Source organism: Crocodylus porosus, unplaced genomic scaffold (assembly GCF_001723895.1).
Source record: "Crocodylus porosus isolate Cpor-Errol unplaced genomic scaffold, CroPor_comp1, whole genome shotgun sequence".
Classification (NCBI taxonomy): domain Eukaryota; kingdom Metazoa; phylum Chordata; order Crocodylia; family Crocodylidae; genus Crocodylus; species Crocodylus porosus.
In genome coordinates, this window is record NW_017728906.1 from 77650417 (window position 1) to 77670543 (window position 20127).

The window sequence follows — 20127 nt, forward strand, 5'->3', positions numbered from 1 at the left end:
GGGAGGCGGGGGGCATGGCTCGGCCCTGACCTTGGCCGAGGTCCCGAGCCCGGGGGGAGCTCCTCCCTCCGCAGCCCGGGGTGCCTGCGCCCTGCGCTGCTGCCGCCGCCGCCGCCTCGGGGTGGGGGGCAGAGCCAGGCAGCTGTGGCCCTGTCGTGGCAGGAGTGGGGCTGTGCGCCTCCAGCCCCTGTCACAAACCGAGCGCCCTGGCTTGGCCCCCGACTCCCCTGGCGGATCTCTTGCATCCCTCCTTGGGGCTCAGGGCATGGACGAAGGCTGCGCAGCGCTTGGGGGTGCTGTGGGGAAGGAGCTGGTGAGAAACCCCTGATGCCTTGTGCTCTTTCCCGCAAGTTGCCCTTTGCTCCCTGCCTTTCTGGCCTTGCCCCACACCTGCCTGACCTGCTGTTCCCCACAAGTGAATGTCACCCGGTTGCTTTATTCAGCCTGGACTTTATCCAGTGTCCTGCTACCTGTGTGCTCTTTCTGACCTGATTCGACTCCCTCACCCTCGCTGTCTTATCATTTTGCTGTTCCCTGCCACAATCCTGTCTGCTTTCTGTAGACCGAGTACTCATCTGTCATTCCTTGCCAGGGGCAACTGTGAAAACAGAGGCGGGGGGAAGTTGCAATTCCCTGGCCTTCCTACTTTGCTCTGAGGTGCTTTGGTTGAACTCCTGTGACCCTTGTGGCTTGTAACTTTTTTTTTTAGGGTTTTTTTTTTTTTTTTTTGTGGTTAACAACAACAGCAAAAAACCCCTATAGTAATAATATTCTGCTTTTTCTCGCCCAATGTGTAGGAGGGAAGTTTGAGGTTTCCAGGAAACAAAAGTCTGGGAACCTTCTCATTCCTGATATCAACACGATAGATGTCTTAGCAAACTCGCAGAAGCAGTTTCCATTTGTGTAAACTTTTCTTGTCAAGTGGTCTTTGCCACTTTGGAAAGCCCAAGACCAAAATGTAAGGAGCTATAGTCTTGCTGCAACTCTGTATACAGCCTCGGAAGTTTGGTTCACCTAACTTTCTCTGACAAGCTATGGATGTGCTCCTGACAGAGGTTTTAAAAAGTATGACTGCCACAAATAAGTTGTGGTTGTGGATGTATGATTTAGTGAGAGGTTTATCTGAAATGTCTCATAAAAGTGAGATCCGAATTGACACATGGAAGGACAAGGCAATAGAGTAAAATGTAAATGAATGCCAGGATGGAACGGGACAGATTTCCTCATGTGCATCCATTGGGCAATATAATATATCTTCTGCTTTTCTTCATTCCTGAATAAATTGCTTCAGATTTAGGCTTTGTTTTCTTAAAAGGAAAGCAGGCGATAGAAAGAATAAAAAATTCAGGCAGATGTGCCTACTGTTTTGTCAGCTGAGCATATTTCTAACATTAGTTTTTTTTTTTCTTGGCAGGATAAAGCTGGGTATTATGCCTATTGTGTGTAATGCTTTCAAAATCATTTAGAATTGGACAGAAACAGTGTAACAAAGTTTGACCCAACTTTTTATTTTATCATAACCTCAGATAATGTCTAACAAAAAGCTCAAAAGTTGATTGAATTTGAAACAGTGGGATTTTAAAATACAAGCACCTGTCTTGATAAGGATTTTTTTGTATGGGCATTAGGCTAATATCTAGCCTTTTTCAAAACAGCAACAGTAGTATAAAAAAGCACTAAAAGTGAAAGTAAAATATTTGTTAGCATAGGCATACTTAAATCTAGGATCAAACTCAGCTACACTTATTGGCATAAAGGAATGAAGCAGCTTCTAGGTTGTGAACTAGGAAGCTAATGCTGCACCTGAAAACTTTTAGCAACTTTTTCTGTTTTTCTCAGTTCTCAAAATTGTGATTACAACAATACAGCATGAATGCCATCTGACCTCACTGTGTGAGAGAGAGATATTTAAAGGGGCATGTGCCTTGTGCTTTTAGTTGCTCAGGTTGGTGTTCTAGAATTGGGAATGCCAAGTGACTTGACCTGGCAAAGTTCTTAGCTGTAATTTATCATGGGTGCATCTCCGAGGTAGAAACTATCTTGGGATAGTTCCATTGTGAAGTTGTATACTGGTGAATTAAGACTCCTGTTAGTGTATATGCAGTCCTCTTATGCCCTTGTATTCATTTCCAAAAGAAAAAGTTGTTTTAAAGTTTCATAGTAAGGCATTTGGGAGCTGAAGTCTGAAGAAAACTATGTAATTAAACTAGTTCTTTTTGTTTCTTATGTTAATCAAGGTTGTGTGATATTGTCCCATTGAAGTTTAACCTATTTAAAAAAAAAAAGATGACTTCTAGTATTTGTGGTTACCTTTAAAATTTGGCAAATGCTATAGTTAAAGATTAGGCATTTGTAAACATTTGGGTACTCGGAACAGTTTAGATGGTATAAGCTAAATTCTGTGGGCAAAAACTTAGCGTAATACATGTTTAGATTTGGGAACTGAACACAAGTGTAAATATGCAACACAGAGTTGCAAACTTCAGCCTCTTTTTGGACAGAAGTAGCAGGTGGTTTGCTTGCAGCTTTGGTCCTGCAACATAGAAAATGTTAACAAGATGTAATAAAATATAACTTGTCAATTAAATTCTGATTTCACATTTAAGTGAAATTAGTGCATGAAAATATAGGAGTGTGCATATATGTATTACACAGCATGTATGTATAACATAAACAACATTTAGTACTTATTGCATAAATAGCCTAATTATAGATCTGTATGTTAACAGTAATCTGTGAACTAAGATAACTAATAGTTACCTTAAAATTATTGCATGCATAGCCTTCCTTCAGTGCTTAGTTTTGATTGATTGAAAAATAACTGAAGGTACAAACAACTTGCTGTAAAGTGAGATGATGCCTTATAACTAGGTTTTAAAATAAAAATCTACTCAATGAATTTGCAGGAAAAAAGAGCTAAAGTTGATTGTTATATCAATTGTCCTAGCCTATCGTAAGTCACTTCATTATTTCCTCTTTAAAAATCATGCTGTCACTGATACTAGCAGTTGTGTCACAGAGTTGGAATTTCTCTGATATTTTTGAACAGTTAAAGATTTTTTTTCTCCTAGTGCTACATTTGAATTTTTGTTGTATAAAGTTTTTCATTATATTTTGGTACAGAGTTACTTAACCTTCTATGGTTTGTACTCTGTTTAAAAATATGTATATATTGTTAATGTTTGACACTTCAGGGAGAGAGAAAACTTTGAATAAAGTACTTTCTTTAGAGGTTAGAAGGCCAAGTTGTATATCTTAAAATAAGTTTTTAATATCACATAGTTTTAATTGGCCCAAATATCTTTCTAATTAGTCAATACACAGCAAATAAGAAGACAAATAGTTCTTGTAACATTTATAATTGTGGTTTTCTGAAATATTTATATCAAAGACAGAATAAGGGTGTTTCACACTGCCTAAAATAACAATAGTTTTAAGGTATTACTGAGCTTTTTCACATGTGATGCTGAGTAGTAGTGTTGGGTGAAGCAATTTATAGCTCAGAAAAGTCTGTGGGATCCATTCAGATGAAAGATTCTATGTAGGTTGTGTGTGTGTATAAATACAATGAAATTACTTAGCTTTTGTCTTCTAGTTTTGAGGGGAAGCATTTTTTTTTAGGTCGCCAAAAATTCAAGAGTCAGGAAACACTAGATCATGTGTTGCCTACCACTGAATGAGGCATGAGACTTTACGGAGAAAACTTAGTGTCAAAAGACTGCATCGTAATATATAGGCACTAGGGAATGGAGTTAAGGGTGTATGGGCAATTATAAGCTTGCTGTTTTCTAACTTTCACATGTTTTCCTTTATAACATAAGTAGCTTTCTTATGATGCGATTTTTTGCATGCATTTCCATTGTCCTGTCCCCCCCGCCCTCCTTAAGGAAAGATGAAAGGTGCAAATATCAGTTGTATTTCTATATAGCTACTCTTCTGTGTGCATCATCAGCAGGATTTGAATCCTTAACGTGTATGGGAATAGTTAAAAGCTATAACTGCACAGAACTAGTTATGTATCATCACCTGATAGCTGGAGAATGCTGTTATCCTGGGAGAGTGCTGGGAGATGGTGACAGTGTCCCACGGCCTTGGACCACGAGGTGGTTGACTGAAACTCAGCTTGGTTTTATCCCCTCTCCTGAACTTGTGGGATGAGATGAGGCCATGGATGTCTTGCATTGCCACAGCAGATGCTATCTCCCAAGCCAGTGCCGTATGCTGCTACAGCGTTAGCCCAACTTTTTAGAATGCTGTTGCTCAGTCATTGCTTTGGCCTACTGCTAAACTGTTTTTGAGTTGCGCAGACAAGAGAAGGGGAATAGTGGCTTTGCACATTTGTAATCCAGCTAAATGTGAATGGAATTTAACAAGACCAAAAGCCAGGGAGAGAAGGTTGTTTTGTTTTGTTGTGGATTTTTTGTTTTTGCTTGAGAGCCTTTTTTCTTGGGATTTGCAGAGTTTTGCAGCAACTGAAGGCTAACAATGGAAGGTTGGCCACCTAAATAGAAAGGTGGTTAATTGGCTCCCTGTTGAACACTGAAGCATATCATGGGAGACTCCCAAAGTGCTTCAACCGCAGTGGGCTTCGTCCAGTGTAGTATAGTGGCTTTAGACTTCCCTGGAGAGAATTTACTTGTTCTTGAAGTTGAATGTAGGAGTCTTTTGACAGCACCAGTCACACTATAGCAGTGAAGAACATCTGTCTATGTTAACATTGTGACAAGACAGTGTGGCCTACAGAGTTGCAGTTAAGATTATGCTACTCTTGCACATCCTTAACTGTTGCAGTGTCAGTGTACTACTATAGTTAAATATTACATAGACTGTAAAATCATACACCCATGAAATCAAGGGTTGAGTAAATCTGGGGCACTCCCTTGCTTTGAAGTTAATTTATATTATTAAAGACACGCCATGTCTTTTATTAAGTGTGCTGTTTCCTAGAAGTGATGTTATTGGTAAATTGTGATGGGATATATTATGTGACTGTATAATATAAAACTATTAAAACCAGCTTCTGCGTGTATGTGTTATACAACCCTCACTTGCAAAACTATTTTCAAGTAATGTGAGAATACAAAACATGCAGCTGTTAATATACAGCTCTTTGGAATTATATAATGTAATTAAGCAGAGTTAATGATTCATACTGACCACCAGAAAAGCTCTGTAGCAGTGTAAGGAAAGGATATGTCAGCACTTGTTGTGTTTTTTAAAACAGGGGTTTGTATCTCCTGATGCACTCTTCAGAATTAATTTTTGAAAGAATTTATACAGGACATTTGCCAAAACCCCTAACCCAGAACCAGCAGCTGTATCAAAACATACTATAACATTCTGTAACATTATCTTCACTAATCTAAAAAAATATTACAGAATAATTAGAACAGATACAAAGAATGAAAATATTCTAAGTGCTGTTGCAGCAGCAAAAACAGAATTGAAAGAATTACTCGGACAAACTGTATTTGGGATGTTCCATTATAGCATGCTTGAAAACCTGTCATGAAAAATGTAGTAGCTTGTATAATTTCCCTAGGAATTTCTCTTTTGGTTTCTTGGCAAAAGTGAAATAACAGATGAGGAATAAGGGGAATATCTCTTTCCCCCCACTTCTTTATTGTTTTGTTAAACAACCTTAGCATTTGATGAGGCACTCTTAATGTTTAGTCCCCTCAGTTTTTTTGTGGAAGCTGTACTGCCCTTCCCTGATGGCTTCCTTTGTATCTCCTTACTTATACATGTTATACCATTATAGAGCACCTCAAGAAAGTGGCTGTTTGCTCTTCTCAGAGTCTGTTGGTATGACTCTAGTTTGACAGCTGAAAAAGAAAAGGTAGAGAAATGGGTGTCTACACAGTGTCGTAGAGAAATGGGTGTCTACACAGTGTCTTGCAGCTCTGCAGTATGGTTTTCTAGCGCAGAGAAATAAGGTCTGGCTGGCAGCTGGCCTGTACTATAGAGGAAGGGAGCGGCGGCTTTGTTTTACTTGTGGCAAAAATTATTCTGACCCATGCAAAAGTGTAGGTGTAACCTTGCAGAGTTTCTGTGCATGTTCCAAGATGTATTTTTTAGCTATTCAGAAAATAAATTTATTTTCATAGTATGCATTTCGGTGCTTACTAATGCTTACAATGCTTCCCTGCCTTCCTCTTCTGTAATTAAAAATTCTGTCATTTGAGGAACCCACAATTGTGAATTTATGGTTTAGGAGATGACTTTTAACTCTGGAAAGAGTTGAAAAAAATCCTTAATTACCCACTGTTAGTCTGCATAAAGTATGTGATCCTACCTTCACTTAATCTATTGGAAAATAGTCTTTAATTTTAGTGCAATGGGATCAGCTCTGTAACTTGCAGTGTATGATTTTAAAAATATCCCTCACTGCCAAACCAAGCTAACAACTTGGTTCAAAGCAGATATACAGAGAGCAAAGGTTTTATTGTTTATCGGGTGTCAGCTAAAATAAATATTAACAGTACAGTTCAGTAACTTGTGCAATGAAATATTGACTCAACCCTAATTTAGGGGAGGGAGGATGCTATTGTAGATGATCTGACGTGTCAATACAGTTTAAACTCTCATTGACCTACTCTGCCAAGAATTCTTGTCACTCCAGGAACTCTGTTCTCTCAGATGTTTTAGCTCAGTTAGAGGACAACTTGATATATGAGAACACTTTTATTTTTGATATTCTGATGGGTTTTCCTATAGGTCACACTTCCTGCAAACCTCATCTTTAAATTTGCAAATATAATTAGTAAGGTAGGTTTCTTGGTATATTCAAAGAAGCACTGATTTCACATTGTTGAGTGTGATCAAACTTGTGCTTTCTCATTGTATCTTTATCTTACTGCCTTTATCAGGTACTCATTAATGAGTGAAGGATCAAAAGGTGGGACGGTGGCCAAGAAGCAATGGAGAATAAAAGCTTAGAAGGTTCCCCATCAGACCTAAAGTTAGTGGCTCACCCACGTGCAAAGAGTAAAGTATGGAAGTACTTTGGGTTTGATACCAATGCAGAAGGATGCATATTACAGTGGAAGAAGATCTACTGCCGCATTTGCATGGCACAGATTGCTTATTCAGGAAACACATCCAACCTCTCATACCACCTTGAGAAAAACCACCCAGATGAGTTCTGCGAATTTGTGAAAAGTAACACTGAACAAATGAGGGAAGCCTTTGCTACTGCATTTTCAAAACTGAAGCCAGAATCATCGCAGCAGGTTGTTCAAGATACTTTAATTATGAAGACCAACCACAACTATGAGAACAAAAAGCATCAAGAGCTGACTTCTGCTGTGATTAGCTTAATTTGTGAGGGCATGTATCCTGCCTCTATTGTTGATGAACCCACATTCAAAGCCCTCTTGAGAACAGCTGATCCCAGATATGAACTTCCTAGCAGGAAATATTTCTGTACAAAAGCAATTCCTGAAAAATATAATGCTATTAGAGAAATTGTGTTAAAAGAACTCACTGAAGTTTTGTGGTGTGGCATATCCACTGACATGTGGAGGAGTGAAAACCAGAATAGATCATACGTAACTGTTGCAGTTCATTTTCTCAGCAGTAGCCCTTCTAACAGCCTGGCTGTTAACTCGCGGTGTTTAAAAACATTTGAAGTGCCAGAAGAAAATACTGCAGAGACTATTACCCGCGTCCTTTATGAAACTTTCATTGAATGGGGGATCAATACAAAAGTTTTTGGTGCTACAACAGATTATGGTAAAGACATTGTGAAAGCCTGCTCCCTCCTAGATATTCCGGTACAAATGCCTTGTTTGGGGTACACTTTTAATGCAGGAATACAACAAGCTTTTCAGCTTCCAAAACTCTGTGGCCTTCTTGCCAGGTGTCGTAAACTGGTGGAATACTTCCAGCAGTCCACTGTAGCAATGTATATGTTAAGTGAGAAGCAAAAGCAGCAAAATGCTCTTCACTGCATGCTTGTAAGTGATCGTGTTTCATGGTGGGGAAGCACCCTTGCCATGCTGCAACGTCTTAAGGAACAACAGTTTGTAATTGCAGCTGTTCTTGTGGAGGACAGCAATAACCACCATCTGATGTTGGAAGCTAGTGAGTGGAATACAATTGAAGGCCTGGTGGAACTATTACAGCCATTCAAGCAGGTTGCTGAGATGATGTCTGCATCAAAATACCCAACAATAAGTATGGTGAAACCCCTCCTCCACATGCTTCTGAATACCACGTTGAACATCAAAGAGACTGATCTGAAAGAAATCAGTATGGCCAAGGAAGTCATAGCCAAAGAATTATCAACAACTTATCAGCACACACCTGAAATAGACATGTTTCTCAATGTTGCAACTTTCCTGGATCCTCGTTACAAAAAACTACCTTTCCTTTCAGCATTTGAGCGGCAGCAAGTTGAAAATAGAGTGGTAGAGGAAGCAAAAAGCCTTCTGGAAAAAGTAAAAGAAAACACATTTAGGCCTGAAGAGAAGTTCTTCTCAGTGTCAGAAGAACCACCGGTGAAGAAAGTAATCATCTCTTCTACCCCGCCTCCCACCAGTGCAATCAATAACATGCTTGCTGAAATCTTTTGCCAGACAGGAGGTGTGGAAGACCAAGAGGAATGGCATGCTCAGATTGTTGAGGAATTGAGCAACTTTAAGTCACAAAAGGTCCTTGGTTTAAATGAAGACCCACTTAAGTGGTGGTCTGACAGACTAGCATTATTTCCTGTTTTACCAAAGGTACTTCAGAAATATTGGTGTATTTTGGCCACAAGGGTCTTCCCCGAACGCCTCTTTGGTTCCTCTGCTAATGTTGTAAGTGCTAAGAGGAACCGTTTAGCCCCAGCTCATGTTGATGAACAGATCTTTTTGTATGAGAACACTCGTAACGGGTCTGAAGCAGAACCTGAAGATGAAGATGAAGGGGAGTGGGGCTTGGAACAGGAACAAATTTTTAATTTAAATGACTCGGTAAATGTAAACAGCAATTTCTTTAATATCCGAGACAGTGGGTTCGTTTAGCAGGAGTACTGTGGTACATTTAATAACAAAGAAAAGGTTTTTTTCTTAAGTTACCAAAAAAAAAAAAATCTGTTTGATGGTATGGATACTGTAAATACTCGGCATAGATTTTGTTTAAGCCTCCATATTTGTGTTGCTCACTATCTTAAAACGTAAATGACTTGGGATTATACAGCACTGAAACAAGTAAGTGAGTATGACAGAGATTCATGATTCCTGATTATGGCCCCAACTTCAGGAAAGTGCTTATGCAAGTGTTTAATTTCCATTAATTTCAATGAGACATAAACACGTGTTTTGTGCTTTCCATAATGGGAATGCTTTGCTGAACTGATGAAGTTTTAAATATATATAAATACATTTGTAAGTGGTACATGGGTTAGGAGTCCAAAGTTTTAAATTGTGCTAAATTTAAGGCTGTTTTAAAATCCCATAAATTAGATCAGCAGAAACCTAAATAATTATTAAGAGACTACAAAATAAGTTTAAAAAAATTGAGCCTGATCTTTCTTTTTTTTCACTACCTCATACTTTAGGCCTGGTCTATGCTAGAAGAGGTATACTGATAAAACTGTCAGTTAGGAGAGTTTGTGGTGTGTGTGTGTTTGTGTGTTTGTTTTTTTTTAACTGATATTGTGATGCTGGTACAGGTTTCAGCATGGATGCACTGTTGGTATATCTTGCATCACTTCCCAGGCTGGAATAAGTGGCATAAACATAACGATACAATATAGTCAAAGTGGCAAAGCTTTCTAGTGTAGACAAACCCTGTTGTAGTTCCCTTTAGCTGTATGAAGCGATTACAAATTACAATCTAATCAAATTGGTGGTATTTTATAATCACTTTGCACAGGTACAAGGTGGCTATGCAAGGTAAAAAGGAGCAAAGGAGTCAGGCCAACTACTAATGGAGAAAGACTAGAGATTGTAAAACTGCAAGGGCCATCTATATAGTAAGAGTTTTGTTTTATGAAGTACTCACCTTTTAATTTAATTGGTAACATTGCCCAGGGAAGGAAGAAAGAGCCTTTCAAAAAAGTAAGCTTTAATTTTGTGTATTCAACCTGGAAAAAGACCCCTACACAAGTTGTTTGATTTAAAATGTTTCCTATCATGTCAGCACTTACAAACTTTTTCCCCTGGCTTTGTCTCTAGTTAGGAGAGAGAGCATTAGTCTGGCCCACTCGAATATTTTGGGTACTATTTCCAGATAATCATTGTATACTGCACTAGCTCCCCCTGTGTGTGTATACCTAAATATTAAAAGACTGTTTGCTAAGTACTTTAAAAGATGTAATAAAGTTTAATAAAGGCTGAAATTAGGCTACGGTCCACTCTTTGACTGTGGAGAGTTGGCCAGCATTCTCTGATTATGCATAGGGGAGGACTCTTGGAACTGATATTATAGGCAAGATTGTTTTCCTTCTGTTTCATTCTGCAACTTGATTTATTCAGTGTCTTCTCATTGGATAAAATACAAATTCTCATTAGTTTACAGTGCAACATGAGGGTAAAACTGGGATGCCCCTTGAAATTCCTCTGCATCATGTGATCTTGGGAATCATTCACTTGTTTCAGAGAAGAGAAACATTCACTTTGTTATAGTAGTCTCAATGACTGTCTGGCAACACACACATGTATGTGACTGCTGGATACCAGAGTGATGGGCAGCAGTATAAAACCTAAAGATAAAATGTGCACATGTGTATGTATCTGATTTATCTTATGCAGCACTGATTTAGAGAGATGCCCACCAAAAACTGCTCAGTGTATTTTCTGGGATAGTTGTATGGAATTTTTCATCTTGATTATCCTTATAGCTGCATGGTTTTATAATAGGGATGGCCATAACTGAAATTTTAAAAGTGAAAATATCAGTGGTATTTAATAGGTCATCTATTTGTATTACCAAGCTGTATATATTTAGATTTTGTTATTACAGTGCTCATCAATTGAGATGTGTGTTCATTTGGGAGTAGTGGGGGGCGAGAATTTAGAAACAAGAAGGAAAGTGAACAGTAAAGTGATATAAAATACCCGGCAGGTTTTAGCTCAGGAAAAACAGGTGCATCTAGTAGTATAACTAGTAATAGACCTTGGATGGATGGACCCGATCAATCTCCTACTCTGCACCTTGCATAGTTATTTATGTTTGCACAGCAGGTGTAAAAATACATCATTAATACATAGCATTGCTTTGCATCCACTTTGCACAGGGGTCCATGATTACAGAAAGTGCAAAGTAGTGGGAGTCTGGATCTGAAGCATATGTGAAACAAGTGTAGTTTGCCCATGAAGGGAACAAAAGAATAATAAGTTAAGGTGTGGGGAGGAAGATAAAAGAGGCCCCTCTTCTTTTAGCTTGAGTTTTCTATATACCCTATTGGTACATAAGATAAACTTAGTATGTACATCCAGTTAACATCAGCTGATTTAACTCGCATTCACGTTCAAAGTAGATTACACCACTTTGTTACCACTGAATTTGGCCCCAAAGACTCTCCAGCTATTAATGCTAAAAGCTGAAGTCTCTTCCCTCACTAGAGTGCTTTATAAGTAGCTACATTTTTAAATCAGTGGAGTTATGTTGGTATAAAGATGATGATCAGTCTCTAGGTCCAAATACTTCTCCCCAGTGCTGCCCGGTCTCCAACTTCTGCTGCCTCCTTCGCCTTCTCATGGCTAAAATTATTATGCAATGCAACGTGTTTGCCCCAAATCAGTTTTACCAATACCAGTGCAGTGCACTGTTCTCTTCCCTTTAGCCTTTTAATTTTTGGTATCCAAAATAAAACTGTAATTTGTTCATTTGACATGTCTCAGTGTTCTAAAGAAGCCATTGTTAGTCCTATCCATTGTCTATGTGAGTTTTTATTTAATGTTATAAGCTTGGAATATTGTCAAATAAACCAGAGAAATAAATTAGCTACTATTTTATTTGTCTGATGTGTGTTCATATATTCAGCACTTTATGATCTGGAATTCCAGCAACCAGGACAGCTTGTTTTAAGTTTTTCAAGCTATGTGTATGTTTTTCTTTGGATCTTGTAAGTTACTGAAATATTCTGTAAAAATCTTTTTGGATTAAACAGATATCAAGACAAAAAATGCCTCTCTTACTGACAAGTTTGGACAGTTTATCTTGGTAAGGATTGTATATAGCTTTTATTAAACAGTATACAAAAACCTGTTTCTTTGTGTACTAGGGGGTAGAGGGGAACCAAGTTGCATTCTCCTATACACTTCCATAAGATGAGTAAAATATAGGTGGTTTTCATCTATTGCTGGATTAGTATATATTACAAGGTTATGCAATAGGTGTAGACTTTTTAAATTGATATTTCCTGGAAGCTGTATCCACATATGGTCAGAAATTGTTGCTTTTGGGGACACAGAAAAATTAAGGAGCTGTGGACAGAAATACAACCTCAGATTTATTTTGTGTTTGAAAAATGTGAATTTTTAAATTTCTTTAAAGAAATATGATTAAAAGACAAATTATTGGGCTACTAAACTAAATATTCTACATTCAACATTAAGACTACATGGTGGTATAAAAATGCTGTTTGTTTTTTGAAAGAATGTATTTTGTGAATTAGAAGAGTTAAAAGGAGCTATAAAATCATCAAAGCTGAAAAAGCTTTTTTCAGCAGGATATATATGCTTAAGTCTTCCAGTCTTAACCCTGTTTTTCAAATTATAGAAAAGTGTGGTGCGTAAAATGTAATAGGTGCCTCCTTTTAAAGTTTTGGAATAACTTTGGAATTCTGTATACATTTTGATTATAATAGAAATTAGAAACCTTAATTAAAATTAGCATCCAGTTGTACTGGGCCCTGTACAGTTAACACAAGGATAGCGAGAGTTGCATTGTACCCACAAATTTTTTTACTTTTTAAATCATCTTTCTTATCAGTGAAACATTCTCTTTAGTTTCTGACTCTTCACATTTTGTGCCAACGATTTTATATGGGTAAAGAAGATAGTTGAGTTTACACAATGGCTAACTTTATGTTTAGGTGAAAAATCTAATTAGAAGAAGAATAGTCTGGTGGTTAGGGAGTACTAGTTTAAATTTTTCTGTACTAAGACAGCTTTTCTGTTTGACACCTATGCCTCGGTTTCTCATCTGTGCAAATCAGGATAATGTTTCCCTGCTTCGCAGGATAAATCCATTAAAGGTTGTGAGGTTCTCAGACTACTGTAGCTAGGGGTTGTAAAGGTATCTTAGATAAGAATTACTCTTTCCTTAAATCACACACTAACGTATCGCTTGTGAGTAATTCTGTTGGACCCGGTTATCTGTTGTCTGGCATCTTGTAATTCGGTGTATGAAAATTTATAACAACTGTCTACCAGTTGAAGCTGATGGAAGTGTTAGTTTAGACATGGTTGTCATCACTTGATCTGTCTTTACAATTGTACAAGTTAAACCTGCTGGAAAACATGAGCTTGACACAAAAATGGTTAAACTGGATAATGTTAGGTTATGTAAGCCCTGTTTACATTACTGTTTTTAGCTGTTCAGCTGAATAGGTGATTGCAGTACTGGGAAATTTTTGTACTTTTTTTTTGCTTACTATGCAAAATGTGAGAATCAGGCAGTGATAGAGAAGTTTAGAGTATTAGCTATATTTTCTCTTGAAAATGTACCGTTTTGCCTCTTTTGAAATAATTGAAAACTTAGTAAAGAATATTTTGAAGGAAAAAACACCTCAATATTTCCTTCTGTTATTTCCATTTTAATATCTTCTTTATAGAGGACCAATCATCCTGAAGATCTTATAATCGATCTTCTAAAGTGTTACAACACTGGTATTGGCTACCCTTACTTTTGTCAAGAAGACTTGGTTCACCTGGCTCTTTCATGGTTTATTGTCAGCTGAGACAAAATATGGTGCCTCGCTATACTACATCTGGGTTACTACTTTTCTGTAAAGAATTTGCTTTCTTATATAGGAATGTGGGAAATTACAAAACAATTATAGTAAAATAAAGTTGTTGCTGTTATTTTAAATGGCAGTAAACATACAGTAGCATCTGCAGTATTTTGTATCAAAATGCATTTCTTTATCTGCATTATAACTGTATCCCTACATTTTTTACATTGGATTGAAAAAAATTCTATATGCTTTGAGTTTTATGCTCTCTGTTTATGTAAAAACATTTCTGTCAGCTTGAACATTTATTTTAGCCACTGTCATTTTCTGGTTTTCAGTATTCTATGATTGGAGTAAAAGGGGATTTTTAAAATAAAATTGTCACCATAATTATAAAATGTATGTATTTCAACTGGTCTTAAGTTTTATGGCATACTTTAAGAACAGTTGGTCTAATTTGAGTTGTCCCTTTTCAAAATATAAGGGAAACTATAAAAAAAAAATTCAAGTAAGGTTCACTCGGCAATTAAAATGTTAAACTGATGATTCTGAACACTGCTTTCCTGTTTCCTTTGTTTCCTTACAGGAGGTAATAAGTTATCTCACTGTCAAATGTAAAGGTCAGTGTTCAAAAATGAAGGTACTTTTCTGCAGTATTTTTCTGTGATGATTAGGCCTGCTATGTATTTGTGGGCCTTTTATCCTGTATGAGAGGGCTAGCAAGCAGATTTGGGTATATTATTTTCCAACACTGTTAAAATCATTGTTTATGCCCACTGAACTCATGGTCCAGATCTTTGATGTTGTGCACCCTGTCTTCTTATTTACACTTGTGTGAAAATGGTCATTCTGATGAAGCAACGCATTTTACCTGTACTTTGCACAAATATAGGCCCTGTTTCTGAAAAAGTATTTTCATTCTTGAAGGATGTCAACATGCATACTGCAGTAGGCTTGGAGTGTTATTGTAACTGTGATGGTCCAAGAAATATGAAAAGCAAGGGGTTTCTTTCTTTTGTTTTTCATAACACTTTTACTGGACCAGCTGTACAAATGGGGGAGATTTTTGTTAAGCTCTTGGGCACAAAGTGCCCTTCCTCAGGTCTGGGAAAGAAGCAGAGACAGTCTAAGCTAAATACTAAGTAGAACAATTTCTGGTATTGTTTCACTGCAATATGAAAATACTGAAAGAAGTTGAAGAATGCTGCAAAACTGGAGCATAGATAAATTATCAGAAGCAGCTCTAAAACAAGTGAATGTTCAAATGATATAAAAGATGCATGCACCCATTTTTATAGCTAAGGAATAAGTCTCTGGCTAAAATAGCAAAGTAAAGGCACTTGAAAAATGCTATATCTGGCCAGAGCAGGTTTTCCCTGGCATATTCCAGCAGCTTCTCACAGCGACTAATGCCTGCCACACCATTAAGTGATAGGGAGATTCCAGCCATGGCAGTGGATTGCCCCAAGTGGCTGTTTTCAGTCTAAGAGGTCCCTCAGTGCTATTTTTAGCTCAAGTGTGGGCAAAATGTGGCCCAGGGGCAGGATGTGGCCCGCCAGGCCATTCTATCTGGCCCACAAGGCCCTTAAATATTTAGAAAATTAATATTTATCTGCCCTGGGCTGCCTGTCATGTGGCCCACAAGGACTTGCCAAAACTCAATAAGCGGCCTTCTGCCCAAAATAATTGCCCACCCCTGCAACTGCTTCATGAGCACAAGCGGTTAAAAAACATCTTGGCTGGCTTGTCTCATAATATTCCAGCTTGGCTACGGGTTTTTGTGCTGAACCTCTTCAAGACATGGCACAGGTGTTCAAGTGCTGACTGGGGCCCAAATTTCTGTATGAGGTGTATAATGGTAGAGAACTGGGCTCACCATGGATAGAAGGCATGGTTGGAGAAAATAACATAATGGTGAACATTAGTAAATCTTATAGTTCAGTATTTTAGGGGTAGAATTAAAAGAATTATCCTGAATTCTTACTTCATTTTTAATTTAAAATAGCTTTTATACATACTCCTTAATTTGACCTTGTTGACATTGCACTCACCAAATTTCATGCTTTTATAACTCATGTGAGAAGACTTCCTTCTCTGGCACTTGGAAGTATAAACTCTCACTTGGAAATGTAGCTTCTACTCTGCTCTGTGTTGTGATGCTCTTACTGTTTGGGTGGCTGATACTGTAGTCCTTTTTTTCTTGTAGAAATACTATAGATATCAGTGGATACTTCATGTACTGTGGTTTTTCAATATTGGGTAGGCTAATCTCGCTTCATTTTGTCTAATGCCAGGGATACATACATAATTAAAAATGAAAATAAATATTGCAGATATCTCTCTTAGTATTCTGAAGTGGTAGATAAGACTAAATAAATCATAAATGCAGTTATAAATCACTAAATTTAGAAGCTTCTTAATTTCCTTGATTGATTTAATGCCGTCAGAAAAATTCTATTATAGGTGTTTGTGAGAAAAATGTCATATGTACAAGTAATTTCCCAGATAGAGGAAAATATATTTAAATATAAATGATATATATAATTGAAATTACAGTTTCATACTCGGTTGTTCAAAAGATTTATCACCTTGAACCAAAAACTGTTGCTTTATTTCATGTGTGGATGCAGTATGTAATGTTGCATCTTGCTTGTTTTTATTCTAAACGTTTTGTTTTTCATATGTGCAATTTTCAAAATCATTAGAAAACCGGATTGAAAATGTTTTTATTATTTGGTATGTTTTTTTTACTTGAGGCATTGGTGGGATTTATAATTTATATAGTTTACTACCAAATGTTCACCCCCAAGAAAAATTGACTGCATTTTAGCTCTGTGGCTCACTTGAAACTTTCAATATTTTGCATGAAAGATGGATCTCCAACTATGAAAACATATTTCAACAATTTTTATGAAAAACAAGTAATGGTTAATTCTATTCTGTCTGTGATTTAATTAGTCTACTACCCTGAGAGTTTGTATAAAGGAACAAAGTAAATTAATGTATGTCCTAACCTTGAGTTCCGTAAGCATGTGGTTTTGAAGAACAAAAATAAATAGAAATAATGTAATTATATTTTAAAATATTACTTTGTTAATGAGAACAAAATGAAACTGTCCAATCCAATTTTTTTCAAACCTAGGCTGAGTATAATGTAAACAAACAAAACACATACTGAAAGTAAAATTAGATTTTTCAGATCCTTTGGTTCTCATAATTTGAAATATTTTTTGTATGAAGTCATTTGGGCATTAAAAACATGATATTGGGATAGAAAAGCTATCTGTTTTGTTTTGTTTGCTATGCCAACCAAGTATTTTTTTTTTCTGAATCCTGTGATAGTTTATAAAAATAGTTCAAATCAATATATTTTGGAGCATGTTTGCTGACAGGTCGGTAAATGTGATTTGCTTATTTGTGTGTGTTGGTTCCTTCTAAAGGTGTAAACAGACATTGAACAGTGAAGTGGATCAATTGTATTGGGATGTGTCCCAGGACAACTGATCTGCTTAACTGGATAAAACATACATTGCCTATTGTCCTGTAGGGTTGGGTGCCCACAACTCCTAGGAGCAGCTGGGGCCTGATGTTCAGAACAATACTTGGAGCACCCTTTTGCAGATGGGAGTATCCGGGGGGTTTCCCCTTTTTGTAGAAATGTGTGGACACCAGCAGAAGAACACTTGGGGATTTCCTGGATGCACGTCACTGCAAATGGGGAAATCCATGGTTTCTACTCTTGTACAGATGCTCACCGGGCGAATCCCAAACAGGATAACCTGGGCTAGTGATCCCAGGGCTTTGGGGCCCCATGTGGTGTGCCCTGGCAATGGGAATTCCTAGGGCATGTTGGATCAGGTCTCTGAAGCCCTGGGAGAACCTGTCTGGGATTGCTGGAGAGTGCAGGTGGCCCTGGGCTGACTGCACTCTCCTGCCTTCAAGCAAACAGAGGTCCATCACCAGTATTGTGGTCCCAAGGGCATGGACACACAATTTGGGCTTTTGGGATGTGACAAGGGGCATAGACATCTGTTTCCTTGGATTTTATGCTGCCATAAAAAGTTTTATGGTGTCACAAAGATGATGTCTGTTTCCACCCTAAAACAGAATCTTTTCCCTAGAATTTGGATTATTTTAATTAGTTTGCCATGTTCTTACTAAAAAATGTAAGCTGTGTTCTTGATTGTTTTCTCTTAAAGTATACTGACCATCACTTTAAAATTAGGAAAGTCCCGATCCAGAACATGTTTGCCTTCGTGCTGGATGTCTTGAGTCTTGTACCTTGTATGAACACCTTTTCATATATGCAGTCACTGAGCTCCTGATGCTGTCTGCTACACTTCTAGTTGGATATTTCTGTTGGTTTTTTAACTACTCTAATGATAGCCATTTGACTTTTGTAGGTTGCAACATTATTTTGGAGATGCATGTACCACATGTATCAATTTATGTTATACAGCTCCTTTTTGGCAGTGGTATAGCATCAGAGCTATGTGATGACACAGTAAGCTTGTTATAGGTAGAAGTAGGGGTAGAGTGAGAAATGGCTGTTTTCACTGACTTGTATTGATTGACTTCATGCCAGACACGCTACAATTTGACATATTTCAAGAAGGAATTGTCCTTTTATGCGTACAGGACCTACACCTTGTGCAGGAGGTACTCGTCCCCACTAGGGAAAATGCCATACTGGATCTGGTGTTAGCCTCTGGGGATGACTTGGTGGGGGAGGTGCTAGTACAAGGGAGGCTGGGGGACAGTGATAGTGAAATGATCCAGTTTGCTATTCAGAGAAAGGTGGGGAAGGATAACTAGCACAGCGCAAATGCTTGACTTTAGGAAAGCCAACTTCGATGTGCTCAGGGCAGTAGTCAGGGAGGCACTTGGAGCCCAGGGGATAGCTAGTATGGGGGTCCAGGAAAGGTGGTTCTTCCTCAGGGAGGCTATCTTGGGGCACAGCAGGACGCAATTCCTCTGTGCAGGAAGGTGGGAAAAGGGTCCAAGAAGTCTTCGTGGCTGAGTGTGGATATCCATGCTGGCCTGAAGGCAAAGAAAAAAGCGTACTGGTGGTGGAAGCAGGGGGCAAGGACAAAGGAGGAGTATACCCCCAACCTGAGCTTGTAGGGATTTGGTGAGGAAGGCTAAAGCAGCGCTGGAGCTTAGATTAGCTTCTGGGATTAAGGATAACAAAAAGTCCTTCTTCAAGTATATAAGTAGCAAGTCTCGGGGTAACATTGGACCCCTACGGGGCGGGGCGGAGTGGAGTGGGTGACGGCCACACGAGAGAAGGCAGTACTCTTCAACAAGTTCTTTGCCTCTGTGTTCCTGTCCACTGACAATGGGGTGCTCTCGGGTGACAGTGTAGAGAGGCCCGGGAAGGATGCGAGTCCCCCGACTGTTAGTTCAGACCTAGTTAAGGACTACCTGGAGGGCTTAGATGTGTCCAAGTCAGCAGGCCGGGATGACCTTCATTTGCGGGTGCTGAGGGAATTGGCTGGTGTCATTGCGGAGCCATTGGCACGGCTATTCAAGGACTCCTGGTGCTCAGGCCAAGTCCCTGAGGACTGGAAAAGGGCCAGTGTAGTCCCTATTTTCAAGAAAGGGAGGAAGGAAAAGCCTGGTAACTACAGGCCAGTCAGCCTCACTTCTATCCCGGGGAAGGTCTTTCGAAAAATTATCAAGGGCCACATTTGTGAGAGCCCTGCAGGGGAAGTGATGTTGAGGGGTAACCAGCATGGGTTCATACAAGGCCAATCCTGCCTGACTAACCCGGTCTTTTTCTATGACCAGGTAACAAAGAGCTTAGATGGGAAGGAGGATGTTGATGTCATCTTCTTGGACTTCCAGAAGGCCTTCGACACAGTGTCTCACCCAATTCTGGTGGGCAAGCTGAGGGACTGTGGCATTGACAAATGCACGGTCACATGGGTAACAAACTGGCTCCAGGGGTGAACCCAGAGGGTGGTGGTGGACAGGTCGAAGTCGACCTGGGAGGGTGTGGGCAGCAGAGTCCCCCAGGGCTCGGTCCTTGGGCTGGTGCTGTTCAACATCTTCATTAGCGACCTGGACGAGGATATGGAGAGCACCCTGTTCAAGTTCTCTGATGACACCAAGCTGTGGGGTAAAGTGAATACACCAGAAGGCAGGGACCACATCCAGGCAGACCTGGATAGGTTAGAGAAGTGGGCGGATCTGAACAGAATGCGGTTCAACAAGGACAAGTGCAGGGTGCTGCACCT

At 38.8% G+C, this 20127-nt stretch overlaps 2 protein-coding genes across 2 annotated transcripts in view; both read left to right on the top strand.

Annotated features, from left to right (window-relative positions):
* Positions 1-855: 855 nt before the first annotated feature.
* DHRSX (dehydrogenase/reductase X-linked) overlaps positions 856-20127 on the top strand; it is a gene marked incomplete at its 5' end in the record, with an annotated part of 255108 nt that continues 235836 nt past the window's right edge. The window contains one exon of the mRNA XM_019529386.1: positions 856-958. Within this exon, the coding sequence (XP_019384931.1) occupies positions 856-958 (103 nt within the window). The remainder of the gene's footprint in view (positions 959-20127) is intronic.
* ZBED1 (zinc finger BED-type containing 1) lies at positions 6870-9481 on the top strand. The gene has a single exon (XM_019529384.1). It carries the CDS (start codon positions 6921-6923, stop codon positions 9006-9008), a length of 2088 nt encoding a protein of 695 aa, XP_019384929.1. The 5' UTR covers positions 6870-6920; the 3' UTR covers positions 9009-9481.